The following is a 15,574-nucleotide window of genomic DNA, read 5'->3' as shown; positions in this document are numbered from 1 at the left end:
GTTTAAGGTCTGGCGAATTTCCTGCCCAAGGCAGTACGTTAAGTTTCAAGGAGTCCAAACAATGTATACTTACTCGTGACATGAAAGTATATATACATATTGTTCTTTCGGAACCTTAGACTACCCAAGTGTGACGCTAAAACTGATTTTAATACGTTAGTTTAAGAAATAAATTGCTTTCGTTGTGCAGCTTTAATTCATAACACTTGGTGGACGTTTGACCTTGAGAACAACGCGGCAAATCTAAAAACCGTTCATTCTTGCTTCGTTGAACAATTTTTTTTAATATCTAGTTACTGCTTCAAGAGGAAACTCATCGCTGAATGTAACCTTAAAATGAAAATATTTAAAAAAATGAGTCGGCTTGAGATAGATTGATAAAATTGTACCGACATGTCCCTAAGCTCACAGTAAAATTTTGACGCACATGGCTTTTATAAGCCCGACACTGTTCTGGCTGATATATCATCGAAATTTCAGTTTTTCAGAATTCTAGCAATATTTTCCACTGAAGGCTTGGATATTTCTCAGAAAGTATTTAAAATAAATAAAGTACCGATTTTACTCACATATATGTATGTAAATATATTAAACTTTCTTTATAAAATAAAGCTTCATGTGACACCTAAATAATGCCAAATTTGTGAAATTGAAGAGTTGTTTTTATCCATTGTTGTTTCTATAAAAACTAAATTTCCAGACCATAAAATTTCCGCCTCTATGTTTCACCGTTGATTGCAAATTCGTCACATCTAATGCTGTGTTTGGTTTCCTCCACACAAATCTGCCACCGTCCGACCCAAAGACATTAAAAACTTGCTCTCTCAAGGAAAAGCGCATTCTTCCAAACATCATCTGGTTTCCAAATGTATGCATTCGCAAAGTTCAAGCGTTTTGAAATGTTTGCTTTTGAAATATAGGTTTTTTTTTGTACCCTTTGAATGTAGAAAGTTCCGAACAGTTTGAGGGTTAAGCGATATTCTATCATTTGCTTGAATGTCAGCAGCTATTTTAGGAGCACTTAACTTGGGATCAGCCTTTACCCTTCTTTCAATTTTTCGTTCCATATAAGCGTCTAGTACTTTCTTTCGACCTCTTCCTGGGGCAATTTCAAAGCTTTTATTTTTCAAACAATTTTTCAATACATAATGAACTGTAGACCGTGGTCTACTTTTTCCTTCGTTTTTAAGTTTAAAAATCAGTTTTCTTACTTCAAGAAGTACTTTTTGATGAGAAGCCTCTATTTTTAAAAGCAAATTAAAAAAAAAAAAAAAAACAATTAGAAAGATCAATACACCACGGCATACTGAGCTTAGATCTCTCAATATCATTACAATACACAATTTAAATTTCAAAAAGAACCGTTATTTCCATTTTGTTAGAGAAGAGAGCAGTGTTTGATGTACGAGCAATTTTTTGACATTCCTGGGAAAATTCTACAAACGGTAAAAAAAACCATGAGGCAAAGCTGGAACATTTTGTTGCAGTTTTGTTGCATTTCCTATTATAGGTATATCATAATTTTATAAATTATTATGGAGTCAATAAGCTCAGATTTGTGGTAGGAAGTTCATATTGTAAGGGAAACCCATTTATTTTCAATTGCTGTACATGCAATTTTTGATGTAGTGTATAGTGCTCTAATCTTATAAAATGACATCGAACGTATCACTAATTTAATTTTTCATAAAGATAAATTGAAATATTTTCTGCCATTTTATTTTATTTCTAACATTGTTATCCTGAAGATTTACAGAACAGAACTAAGAATAATTCAGCTTTATAATCTTTTGAAACAAAAAATACATACAGCTGTGAAAAGAAAATATCAGTAGTTTTATAAAATTAAAATTTCGTTATACACTTAGTTCTGAACTAACTCATTAAAAATAGTAGATACACTCAACATCAGAGTGATATTTGATATTTTAGAGGTTTAATTGAAAAATTCTCTCAAAAATAACATTAAAATAAGTGGGTTTCTCTTAGCAAATATTTTTAACCGGAAATTAGATTTTCCAATAACGGTATCCTTCTTGTATAAAAAAAGTGGTTTGTGGTAAGCATTGCAACACTGAGCAACGAAATTTGATTTTTTTGCTACTCAGAGAATCAAAATCATGTTATGAAATCAAACGTATTTGTTCATGATCTGCCAAAATGATAGCCAATGCTATAACATTTATTAAAGCATCTGAAACGGTGGAAAAAGCCTTGCAAGAATGATAAAATGATTGCGAGACTAGCTAACCTTGAACCTAAAAAGTTCGAGCTTATTTTGAAAGTCGGTAACATGATCGTTCGAAGAAGATTATTGAAACAAAATTACAAGCACTAAGTCCATGAAAAACACTTTTACTTACAAAAAATCAAAAGAACAAACTGTAGTTCGGTAAAAAGTGTTCTTCCTTTTCAGTGAAAAAATGTCGAAATATTTCATAGATGAATGATTCTAAAGTTGATTTGTATGTCGGATCGTGCAGCTTGTTACATGGACCCCGATTACTGAATACCTACCACAACACACGACGAAAATAGGTAAACACCGTGGTTCATCGCTCATGGTATGACGATGAGCCTTGCAAACGTTTGGTAGATTCTATGCCAAGGGACAGTGCTATCAGGTTGTTATTGAAAATGTAGAAATTCTGTTTCTTTAATTTTGTAGCTACTGCTATTTTCGTATTCACCACTGTACATATCATTTCTGCACTCGGGTATCGAAAATATTAACATATTTATTGACTTACGTTTGTTTTAATTTCCAAAGCTATTCGATTTTATTGTAGGGGAGGGGGGCACCTTAGACAGTTTTTGCTAAAAGCGCTCTAATTTTCTTAAAACACGGTGTATTTTTTCGAATCCTGAAAATTATCGTTGTTTATGGTTTTACCTATATAATTATGATACGGTATGCATTTTGTTTGATTCATATTTGTATATATATAAATATTTTAAAAAATGTCTCCAAGTGTTCCAATCAACCCCTCTGGGAAGGCACTTTTGGACAGACATGGGGCAGTTTTGGACTTGTCTTAAAAAAAGGCATTTTTTTGTTGTTTTTATGTTTTTATTGAACAAAAATAAAGTAACTCGAAACATTTTATCAAATAAAAAAATAATTCTAAAAAGAACTCTGAGTTTTTAATGTTAACTTATAAAGCCTAGTACGCTGCTGATGCGAAACGAAATTTCCCATACAAAAATGACATGACGAAATCATAAACGAAAAATTTCGCTGTGCTTTTCGTTTTTCAGTACGCTGCTGAACAACGTAATGTGTCATTTTAGTCGATAGCTGTACTACATTTTTTAGTACAATTCTCCACTCTTTTCGTTCTCAATTTAATTGCCCGGTATAATAATTGCTTGCGAAATTTTGACGTTTAATTTATTTATTGGAAAAAATTGTTTACAAATCAAAATTGAAAATTGTTTACTCGTGACTTTCGGTGTTTTTGTTTTTTGTTTTCCACAGCTGACAGAACTCTACACAAATATTTTTCCGTTGTGGTTTTCGTTTTAATTTCGCTCTACACTTGGAGACCACCGAAAAATTTCGTTTCGCATCAGCAGCGTACTAGGCTTTAAGAATGCAACGTTAAAATGATTTGCGACAAAATGGAAAGTGAAGTTTTTGTTTTCCGAAGAACATTGAACCAAACAAAAACTCCTGAATTTAGAGAAGATGATCCCAAACCGTCCAAATTTTCTTCCTCATATTCTTCGTCCTCTGCGTTTCCGAAATCAGAATCAGTTTCAGCGTAGATGACTTCTTCATCCGTGTTTTCTGAACTGGAATCGTTGGTCCTCTTCGTTGTTCGTTTTGGTTTGGTATTTTGCATCCGGTTTATTTTTAATGCCGATTTTGTTAACATTTTTTGTCTTTCTAGGAAGGCCGCTTCTATTTCATTTTTTTCTGGAGTTTCAGTTAGGATGCGTGACCTTCCTTTTTTCCTTCCTCGCCAGCCTTCTTTTCGCGGAGCAGCTTTTGGAAAAGGCTTCACCATTTCTGAAGACAAAATTTCTGCAACTTGACTTGATGTTGGTGTCTGCACCTGTTCACTAGTTGTTACAGTGTTTCCTGGTATTGATGGTTGAGACACTTCTGGGGAATTAAAGATCCTGTTAGTAACTTCACTACAATCGAAGTCTTCATCACTAAAAACATTTCGTGAAAAGGGAAAGATCCCTGTTGCTCTGAAACCTGACAATATATTGTTTGGTGTGAATGAATTGTTGTATGCCGGTGTCACTATTCAGGGTAGGTCATGAATGGTAATGGTCTTCCCTGGATTGTTGAGTAGCCAATCATTTTGTGAAAGTGATAGTTTCTTTTTAAACGGTCCCATGACTGAAACATCTAACGGCTGTAACTTGTGGGTGCAGTGGGGTGGAAAAGTGAGCAAAACAATGCCATTTTCCCGGCAGAACTTTATAGCGTCTATAGAACAATGGCTTTCATGGCTATCGAGAAGTAGAAGAATTGGATCATTCGTTGTAGACCTCGAATATTTTTGAAGGTGGTCAAGGACTTTCACAAATAACTGGCTTGTCATCCATCCGCTTGTGGGACTATTTGCTAGTCCTATCGAACCGTTTGGTGCTCCCTTAAGCATATGATCGTGGAATCTTGCTCTTGGAAATACAAATACCGGCGATACAGAGTTTCCAGCTGCATTTACAATCGCACACATTGTGATAAGCTGCTCTCTTTCTGCCGAGACATTTTGCCCAACTTGCTTCTGTCCACACTGAGTAATGACTTTAGGAGCTTGTACAACTATCGTCACACCGGTTTCGTCCAAGTTAAAGATGCGGTCTGGTGTGAAAGGAGCTTTTGAAAGTGCTGTTTCTAAATGTTTTTTGAAATGCTTCAACGTTATGTTTGTTAAAGCTAGTTGCTCTAGACAAACTAGTATTTTCGGGCTTTCGAAGTGAATGATTTCGGTGTCTTTTCATAAAAGACTTCATCCACTCTATGCCTGCAATTTGGTTCTTCTCCCACAGCAGTGGGCACTTATTCAATGCATTTGCATATTGAAAAGCTAGATGTCTTGCTTGTGGATACGTCAGGCCATAATTCATTTTAGAAGACTTTAAAAGGTAAGCTTCTAACATACCTTCTTCTGTCTTGTTGAATACTTGGGCAACAGTATGTTTGGATGAGTACTCTTCACTTTTTAGAGCCTGATTCCGTTTTTTCAAACTTAGTCTATACCCCAAAGTGCTCCTCAGTGACATTGTTTTTTCCAACACAAGTTCCATGGCCTTACACAAATCAGACTCATTTGGAGCGGATTCGTTTTTTTTCTGATAATTTCTGACCATTTTTCAGAGATATATCTAATAATACAAAACAAAAAAGAGTAATTTCAAACAAATAAATGCATAACAGTATTCATACAAATAATTAGGGGGCAGATTAGGACATGTCTAAAACTGCCCCCTGTGCATTGTCCAAAAGTGCCCCGAGAGAGAGAAAAAACTAAAAAGCTTGAAATTTTATAGAGACATTATAAATTGTTAATTTTCTTTGTCGAATCACATCACAAAATAAATAAACATAACTTCAAAGCTTGAACTTGAACTAAATTTATACATTAAATACTTACAACGTGGAGCAAACAAAAATACAACTGCCTTCCAGAAACACTCATTTGCTATGAAATTTTTTGTGTGCTGGTACCGTTACAATATTAAGCAGATGGTTGTTTGTAATGGTGCTGCCACTTTAATATAATTTTTTGGATAGTAAAAAGTATTTGTTTTAGTACTTTTTTTGAAGTTGTCCTAAACTGCCCCGTCCTAAACTGCCCCGTCCTAAACTGCCCCCTTCTCCCCTACTACTAATGGCAAATGTGTCTCAAAATTTGGAGATCGTTCAAAGTCTTTCAAATCATGTATCAACATTTTGGTTACGGCTGACCACGATTTACTCAAATCTTCTTTCTATAATGCTTTTATAATGGTGTTAAAAAATACAATTATATTTAAAAAGCAGTACAAAAAAATCCACATTTGTTTCTATTATTTTTCAAATTTATTTTAATATATCAGCATATAACAAAGTTAACTTAAAAATTAATAAATATCATCTGGGTACTTACATAAATAACATTTAAATTTCAATAATATAACAAAAATCCATAAACATAAATGCTTCAATAAGCTCATTGTATGTCATGAAGTCTTCTTTTCAAATACTTATTTGATAACTTTACAAGTCTCTTTAAAAATTAGAAATAATACAAAAAATATCGAACACAGTTCTTTTATATCAAAAATTCGATGTAATAATAATATAATAACTAATAATAGCATAGGCCATAAGTACATTTTAAAAAGGAAATAACGGTAATTTTCATTAGTTTAAAAATAGCTAATAACATGTAATGATAATGTAGAACGTCAATTCTATTGACGAAAACTAAGCTTGCAAGGAACATTGCAAATTTACTAGAGTTTCCATATTTCGTCGGTTTATCCAATTCTGAAAGTAAGGTATTCATGGTAGTCCCCAATAAATTTATTGAGTTCTTGTTTTAAAGTTCGGAACTTCCATTTTTGTAAAGCGATATATTTTGAAAACACCTTCAATCAAATGGTCACCTTGAATTTGATCACTTTAGCTACAAACTAATGGCCTTCTCGATTTGAATTCTCGAAGTCTGCATTTCGGATTAGGTGCCATAAGAAACATTCTATTTTTATTTTTCTTCATAAGCTCAAATGCGGAATTGTTGTAACTGCAAGTTGTCTTAAGTGTGATTAATATCACAGCTAAAAGCGTTATCATAGGATAGGGTGATGTATTATAAATATCTAAGTAGTTTCGAATTAGCAAGGCTTAAGGGCGGATCCAGAGTTTTTATCTGAGGGGCGGGGGGGGGGGGGGTTGGAGTGGTCACACACTGAGTTTTTATGAGATGAGTTTTTACTCACCGCTTAAAAATGTTCTCTAATGTTTTGTAAAGGATGCTGACAAAATTTAATAATTGCTAAAATGACAACTTTAGCTATCAAATTATTTAGAACACTCAGCAAGTTATGGTCTTACTATTTAATTTGGATGACTCATATGAAAGCATTCCAAGATTCGAACAGTTGTCTAAATATGCCATATTTAAGAGCTAAAATACAATACCTTAGATGGTTTTTGGTGCATTTCACGCCGAAATGTAGGAAATTGTTTTGAAACGTTGCTTTATTCCTTAAACAAAACACACTTTTCTTGTTTTCATTTCTATTAATGCCAAGAACGCTGCAAAAATTTAAAAATCCAGAAAATGAGAGAGGATCTGAATGTAAAAATGTTACACGTTTCAAAGCTTTTATATATGGGTCGCAAGAACTTGATAATTTCTTCCTAAAAGTCTGTTTAAAAATCTATATATATAAAAGAAAGTCGTGTTAGTTACACCACTTATAACTCAACAACGGCAGAACAGATTTGGCTGGAAATTGGTAGGGAGGTAGCTTAGTGCCAGGAGACGGACATAGGATACTTTTTATCACGTTCGACAGCGTTCCCGTGTGACTTGACATGAAACGTCAGTCACTATAAAACGTGGTATAACAAAAAAGAATCAGACTTGGAATAACAAAACGCAAATGACAGCTATGTAATTGACGTAAAATGACAGCTATGTAATGACGTATGGATGACAATTTGATATTTGTAAGAAATCAAAATTAAAACTATTTCTATTAAATAAATAATTAAGAAGTGGATTGAAGTGAAGTGAAGTTTAATTAAAAATGAAGTGAAGTTTAATTAATAATGCCGCGACCAAGACGATCGAATCTTTCCCGACAAAGCCGTAATGCAAGAAGAATACAAAATACTGCAAATGAAAGGACTCGTGCTTCTCAATCACGAGAGCAAAGTGAAGCAGCCGGTGAAACAGCTCGGTTGGCAATGCAGAATCGTCGAGCGAACAACAGAAGGCAACAAATAGATAATTTGCGACGCAGAACACGATATTTAGGTGATTTGAATCGAGCAGCGTTTGGATACGATTGCAGCAATGATTAGAGCTGTAATATTGCAAAACACTCATCGAGAATCATCATCTGGGACGAATGCACAATGGCGCATAAACGTGCATTAGAAGCACTTAACCGAACATTAAAAGATTTACGCAATGACTCGAGATGTTTTGGAGGAGCAATGATTTTTTTTGGCGATTTCCGCTCCAAGATCTACGGCTGCCGATGAAATAAACGCTTGCCTTAAATCGTCAAATCTATGGCGCTATGTGAAGAAACTGCAGCTGACAACAAACATGAGAGTTACATTGCTTAATGATACATCTGCTGAAGATTTCTCGGAGCAATTGCTGACTATCGGTAATGGTCAAGTACCTGTCGATAAATCGAGCGGATTAATAAATATCATTTCCAAATATTTTCTGTAATTTTGTCTCATCAATAGACGAACTTATCAACAATGTATTTCCAAATATTATTTCTAACTACAGAAATAATGAATGGTTGAGTGAGCGAGCAATTTTAGTGGCTAAGAATACAGATGTAGATGACCTGAACTACATAATTCAAAATAAGATCATTGGACCATGCATTCATTCAAATCTGTTGACTGCGTCACAAATGAAGATGAAGCCACCAACTATCCAATTGAATTTTTAAACTCTTTGGACGTGCCGGGCTTACCACCGCACAATTTACGCCTAAAGGTTGGCTCCGTAGTAATCATGCTTCGAAACATAAATCAACCAAAACTGTGCAACGGTACGCATTTGGTGGTTAGTAAATTGATGAACAATGTAATTTACGCTACGATAATGATAGGAAAATTCAAAGGTGAGGAAGTTCTCATTCTGAGGATCCCGATGATCCCAACCGATATGCCGTTTGAATTTAAAAGACTTCAATTTCCGATACGTCTTGCATTTGCCATGACCATCAACAAATTACAAGGCCAATCCTTAAAAGTTTGTTTTTCCCATGGTCAATTATACGTGGCATGTTCACGGGTCGGAAGACCATCTGCGTTGTTTGGTTTTGCGCCTGATAATAAAACAAAAAATGTCGTGTATCACAAGGTACTTAAGTGAAGAGCAACCTATGTACTAAAATACAGAAATAATAATGAATGATTAATGTAGTTATTTAATTATTTTTGTATTTTTTCCAATAAAAAAAAAACACAATCTGCTTATTTATTGCCATTAAGTCGGAACAAAGTTCGTCGGGTCAGCTAGTTAATAATAAAAAATAAAAATAAAGATTTTTTTGAGAAGTACCCTTCTGGAGCAATACGAAAATATGTTTTTATTGTAGAAAGAAGCCAAATTAAGAACAGAAAATTTTGAGAAAGTTTTAGAAAATTCACATGTTTGAACCAAAACAATTGTGTGGGGACTGCTGTTACTTCTTGTATTAACGAAATGATACAAAACTCTCTACACTAATCAGCTGAAAATCTTAATTTCAATCAGAACTTGTTTGGACTATAGGGGCCAGGAAAGACAGACAGACGGAAGGAATCTAGGTACCAACTTTTTTCGACTTCCCTACCGTCGTAATGTCATATTTGATTAAAAATTCTAGTTTGAAATTGTTTACTAATGCAAAACTTGCTATATAGTTCCTATATGTCGCAGTAAAAATCACTTCAATAGTCACTTTTTATGTGTGTAAAAAAAATGTAATAATAAAATTGAAGGCTAATATAATATAATATAAAATTGATGATCTCTTATTCAAGGTTTCTTCTTAAGAGCTTGAATATTTGCTCTTTTTCTTCGAAACAATTTTTATGAAAATAATTGAAAGCATGACTAAAGTTTTTTCAAGTTCTAAATTGAGCGAAAATAATAAATTGATTTGTTTTTGACAGCAAACCACTTTTGGGTGAATATCGTTAAATTACTTATAAATCTTTAAATGAAATCTTTACGTATACAACTTAACTGTATAAGCTTATTGGCTCATATGACCCGCCCTCCCCGTAGATCCGCCATTAGCAAGGATATATTTAAGTACAGCATTTCTTCACTTCTCCTTGAAAAGCAAATTTAAAGTTAATACATTTTAATGAAACATAAACATCAATATGAGTAATGTTTAGTATTTATACACAGTGACTGCAATAATGGACCATTAAGCCAAAATTTGAGTTTGTAGTCAGCATAGTGAAGGCCTTCCTTATATGTGCTCAGATACACAGAGAGAAAAGGAATCCACTTAATGTGCAGAACCTTCTGTTTTGAGTTAATTAGACTAATTAATAAGTACAGTTCTTTATTCACTGTTTGATTGTGCAAATTGATCTATGTGCATATAATTCTGTGGTTTGTGCAAAATTCTTCCTACAAATATGACAATAATAAGGCCTAGCAATGAAGTGTGTATTTAGAAGGTGTTCGCTATAAATTGTACTTCTCGGGAACATTATCTGACATATTTCACACCACGAAGGACTCTCAACAGCATGCGATTCGAAGTGCTCCTTAAATTTAGCCATCGTAAAAAATGTCTTCTCACACACCGAACATTTAATGTCGGTTAAGTTACTATGCCGGCTCATATGAACTCGCAGGTAAAACTTGGTCGAGAGAGTCTTAGAGCAAATGTGGCACGTTAAATTCTCCTCGACTTGGCAGTGGGTGGACTTAACATGCAAGCGTCGATTGTGCAGGGAATGAAAGTGTTCATCACATAATTTACATTTATAGGGCTTCTCGCCGGTGTGTAATCGCTTATGAATCGCAAGATAGTTTCGATATCGGAATCCCTTGCCGCACATATCACAAACAAAAGGCTTATTATTTGTATGAGTGATTGAATGGATTTTGAGTTTGTTGTATTGGCGAAATCCTTTGCCACAATCCTCGCACTGAAATGGCATTTCACCGGTGTGTATCATCTTATGAATGCGCAGATTGTACAAGTCGTTGAATGATCTATTGCACACGTCACATCGACCTGGAGTACGTTGTTTTTTTCTCTTGCCCTCTGGCTTCTTATTGTGACTTGTTTTGATGGTTTTCAAGTGCGCTGCGGGGGTTGCATCAATAGCAATAGATGGTGGTGTCCTAGATTCTATGGAAACATTTTCTGATTCCTGCTGATGTAGGACTAGGGGTTCAGCTTCTGCTTCTGTTTCTGATGTGTGTTGAAGAGCTTTATAGTCAATAGATTGTAATTGTTTGACGCACCTATTCGTTTGGCCAAGGTCTTCAACAAGTTGTGTATTTGATTCATCGTCACTTAGAATCTGAAATGAAAAATAATAATGCAATAAATATAACCGAACTAACATATTTTTCTAATTGCTAAACTGACAGTTTATAAATAGGTACAAAGGAGTAGATTTTGGGGCAGCAGCCAAAAGTATCGATTGATTGTTTATTTATAAGATTCATTTAGGTCTGCAAGAAACAAATGTGATTTGTTTTTCCGTATTATTATGTCTTTAATGTATGTGCCAATTTGTTTTATAGCTTTTTTGAAGATCAAAAACTAATATTTAAAACAAAAACTTTTCGTTTGAAGGAAAAATGAATGCCCATTGGTCACACTTCCATAAAGTTTCTTGAATTAGTTTTTGAAGTTTTGTCTTTTGGATTTGATACCTTTGATGTAAACTTTTGATACTTTTATTTTGATTTTAACAGGTATACGTCAAATTCAAGAGCAAGTATTGAAAATAATGACATTAATAAATTTCGGAGGAGTAATTTTTCGAAAAGTGTAATCGATAGTTCATGAGAAATCGGCATCTGGTTCCACTTAATTGCGAACTTGAACAATACTGTCATTGAATTATTTGTTAAAATGGTATAATCACTTATAGGAAGGCCAACACATGTTGCACTGGAATATTATTTAATAAGTTAACAAATCACTGACTGATATGTTTGCTTTTAAAAAGTTGCATTATTTTCGCCATATGCAGCCAGTCTCAGCCTTTGGCATTGAGAACGATAAAATACTTCTTGAAACAGGCTATGATATTAATTTGATTTTTTTTTGTGAAACAAAGTTAAGTCTTGGGCAAACTTTTAAGATTAATTTTAAATCGATATAACTTAGAAAGTTAATGGGTTAAGTTTTCCGAAGGTCTCCCAAAATTAACGAAAGACTTGAATTAAATGGTAAAAACAGTTTGTTTATTGTTATTTGTTCATTAAGTAAAGAAACTGTTATGAGCTTCGAAAAAAAACTATTACCAATACATTCGTAGTAAAAAATATCATACAATTTACATTACGAATGGATTTCGAAATACCATTTATTGGAATTCGTAAAAGGTTCCGATTACGATGGAATTCTTTATAGGTCTGAATACATCGAACAAGAGGTCTCTACGCCTTTGCTAACAAATACGCAATTGTTTGTTGAAATTTTCCAGAACTAGGCGCCAATTATACATAGCTATCATTGAAATCTATCCGGAAAATTTTTTGAATCGATATTTGACGGTGGTTCACTTTGATTAGAAATGAAAATTATGTGCTGATCGATCGGAAATTACACAAAGAATTTTGTTGAGAAAAAAAGTGTAACTGGACATTTATTAACTTCCCATAGGAATTTATTGTAATGGGTCCGATTTGTCAAATTGAAAATTTTGACATTTCTCGACGTTTCAAGGTCCCTAGAGTCGAAATAAAAGACTTTTAGAAAGATGTCTGTGCGTGCGTGTGTACGTACGTTCGTACGTCCATACGTTCGCGACGTTTTTTCGTTGTCCATAGCTCAAGAACCATAAGAGATATAGATTTCAAATAAATTTTTTTATACAGATAATAAGGCAGAAAAATGCAGAAAGGACTCTCAAGAAACTTGCGTTGGTGGTTTTTTTTACCATAGCACTTTGAAAAAAAGGTGAACATTTTGGTTAATCCTAAATATCTTACGAACCAAAAACGGTAGAGACTTGAATTAAATTTTATATAATATATTGTAACGTGATATTAAAGAAGTATATTTTTTGAAAAAAAATCCATTTAACGTTTTTTTTTTATAAATCAAAAAAACTAAGAAAAAAAAATTGTCACCTCCAAAATTTTATGACTAAAATATGATTTCATCACCAAAACAATTTTGTGCAACGAAAAATAATGTTTTTGGCATCTGATAAAATTTTGAGAAAAATCGAATTGACAGTTTTTTTTACAAAAAAATAAAAACCTTAAAAAAAATTAATAAAAGTTGGTAAAAATTGATTTCCGACTCAAACATCTTTTCAAAAATTTGAAATATTGGCTTCAAACTAATTTTATCTTATAAAAAATATTGTTTTCAACATTCAGTAAAATTTTGAAAAAAATCGAATTGACATTTTTTTTACAAAAAAAATTAAAATTTACTTTCGACTCAAATATCTTTTCAAAAATTAAAAATATTAGCTTCAAACTATTTTATTTCACAGAAAATATTGTTTTCGATATTCAGTAATTTTTATATAAAAATCCAACAGTCCGTTTTTTCATAAAAAATAAAATATACAAAAAATAGTACGCAAACTTGGTAAAAATTGATACGAGTACATATAGACAAACTTTTAAGCAAGACAAATCGACAGACGGGATGGGGAGTTATCAGTGTGGGTCGCATCCCAGCCTCTTTTGTTTCTCTAAAAATGTATTTCTCAATTTTTCGGACGGAAATTCACTTTCCTGAACAGCTGATACTGTTCCACTGATTTGTGTTCCAATTTCACACAATTCCAATGACGGATTACTGTCAGTTAAAATGTTTCGTTGTATTTGAATCATGAAATTTTTTTCAATGACAGACATTTTTAAGGATAGCTATAAACGACCTGTCAAAAAAAAACCAATGTTTGTTTTCAATGATTAAAACAATGATAGCTATAACTGACGTCATACTCTGCTATCCTGTCGTGATATCAATCACCAGTAAAAGTGACTGCTTGACCAGCCTAATTTTCAAAAAAGTATAGCCCAATTTTGGCTACAGCCTAAAGGCCCAACTATAATAGTCATAAGCTAGCATATGCGCGCATAAGTAAACGTGCGAATACAAAGAATCTCAATACGAGTGAACATAATGGAGTCTAGCTCCGTTTCGTTCAATTTTTCTCAGTTTCGTTAACTTAAGCACACTTAAGCAAGAGCGATCCCACTCGCTCGCCGCATAAGTAAAATCTGACATTTTGATACGTGAGCAAAATTGCATTATGGCTATGCAGTAATTTCGCTAACTTAAGGGGGTATTCTGGTCTAGAAATTAAAAAAAATCGATTTTTTTTTCTTTTCATATTTTCATAGTTTAACTATTTAAGAATATGTCTACTAGAGGATTTTCCCAAATTCAAATTATTTTCGGAGAAATAAGTATTTTGCTGAGCAGCCATCCAAATCGGTTGTGCTGCAACTAATAGAACAAAAGACATAATGGGGTACTTTAAACGCGTTTTTCTCAGAACTGTCTTTTTGAATCTGATACCCACGATTTCTCAGGTTCTGCCGAACCGATTTACTTGAAATTTTAAGAAAGTCTTCTTTAGGGACTTGTCTACGTCCGGAACTACGGCCATCCCCAAATTTTTATTTTTACTATTTTTAACAAATCGAAGAATGTTCAAAAAAATGGTAAATTTTTTGTATTTTTCTTTAGACAGCCGCCATTTTGTAAAAAAAAATGTTTGTAACTTTTCCGTAGTTCCAGACATTGCGACATTATTGTAGATTAATAATCTTTTTTAGTTTTTGATTTCAGATTTCTAGGAGAGTTAAAATCGTGGGTATGGTCACGCACTTTTTTATTTTTTTTTGTATGCTTCTAATGTGAATAAATAATGTATAAAAAAATTGATGGTAAAATTGTAGCTTGCTTTTTTCTACAGCACTTCAAAAATTACATAAAATTCATGTCTCTAGACCAGAATACCCCCTTAAGTGAATTATCTATGGATTTTTGACATAAGCTTATGTTTGCTTATGCCTATTATAAAGGGTGATTTTTTTGAGGTTAGGATTTTTATGCATTAGTATTTGACAGATCACGCGGGATTTCAGACATGGTGTCAAAGAGAAAGATGCTCAGTATGCTTTGACATTTCATCACGAATAGACTTACTAACGAGCAACGCTTGCAAATCATTGAATTTTATTACCAAATTCAGTGTTCGGTTCGAAATGTGTTTCGCGCTTTACGTCCGATTTATGGTCTACATAATCGACCAAGTGAGCAAACAATTAATGCGATTGTGACCAAGTTTCGCACTCAGTTTACTTTATTGGACATTAAACCAACCACACGAATGCGTACAGTGCGTACAGAAGAGAATATTGCGTCTGTTTCTGAGAGTGTTGCTGAAGACCGTGAAATGTCGATTCGTCGCCGTTCGCAGCATTTGGGTTTGTGTTATTCGACCACATGGAAGGTTTTACGCAAAGATCTTGGTGTAAAACCGTATAAAATACAGCTCGTGCAAGAACTGAAGCCGAACGATCTGCCACAACGTCGAATTTTCAGTGAATGGGCCCTAGAAAAGTTGGCAGAAAATCCGCTTTTTTATCGACAAATTTTGTTCAGCGATGAGGCTCATTTCTGGTTGAATGGCTACGTAAAT

At 33.6% G+C, this 15,574-nt stretch overlaps 1 protein-coding gene across 1 annotated transcript in view; it reads right to left on the bottom strand.

Moving 5' to 3' along the window:
• The window catches only part of LOC129944944 (uncharacterized), a 112,066-nt gene that overhangs the window by 62,897 nt on the left and 33,595 nt on the right, over nucleotides 1–15,574 (bottom strand). Inside the window, exons 4-7 of the mRNA XM_056054604.1 lie at nucleotides 10,278–11,245; nucleotides 5,124–5,323; nucleotides 4,369–4,855; nucleotides 3,661–4,161 (exon numbers count right to left, since the gene is read on the bottom strand). Of these exons, the coding sequence (XP_055910579.1) occupies nucleotides 3,661–4,161; nucleotides 4,369–4,855; nucleotides 5,124–5,323; nucleotides 10,278–11,245 (2,156 nt within the window). The remainder of the gene's footprint in view (nucleotides 1–3,660; nucleotides 4,162–4,368; nucleotides 4,856–5,123; nucleotides 5,324–10,277; nucleotides 11,246–15,574) is intronic.

This window comes from Eupeodes corollae, chromosome 2 (genome assembly GCF_945859685.1).
Source record: "Eupeodes corollae chromosome 2, idEupCoro1.1, whole genome shotgun sequence".
Taxonomy (NCBI): Eukaryota; Metazoa; Arthropoda; class Insecta; order Diptera; family Syrphidae; genus Eupeodes; species Eupeodes corollae.
The sequence above is the reverse complement of the archived record's forward strand: the minus strand, read 5'-3'. Positions and strand labels throughout refer to the sequence as shown.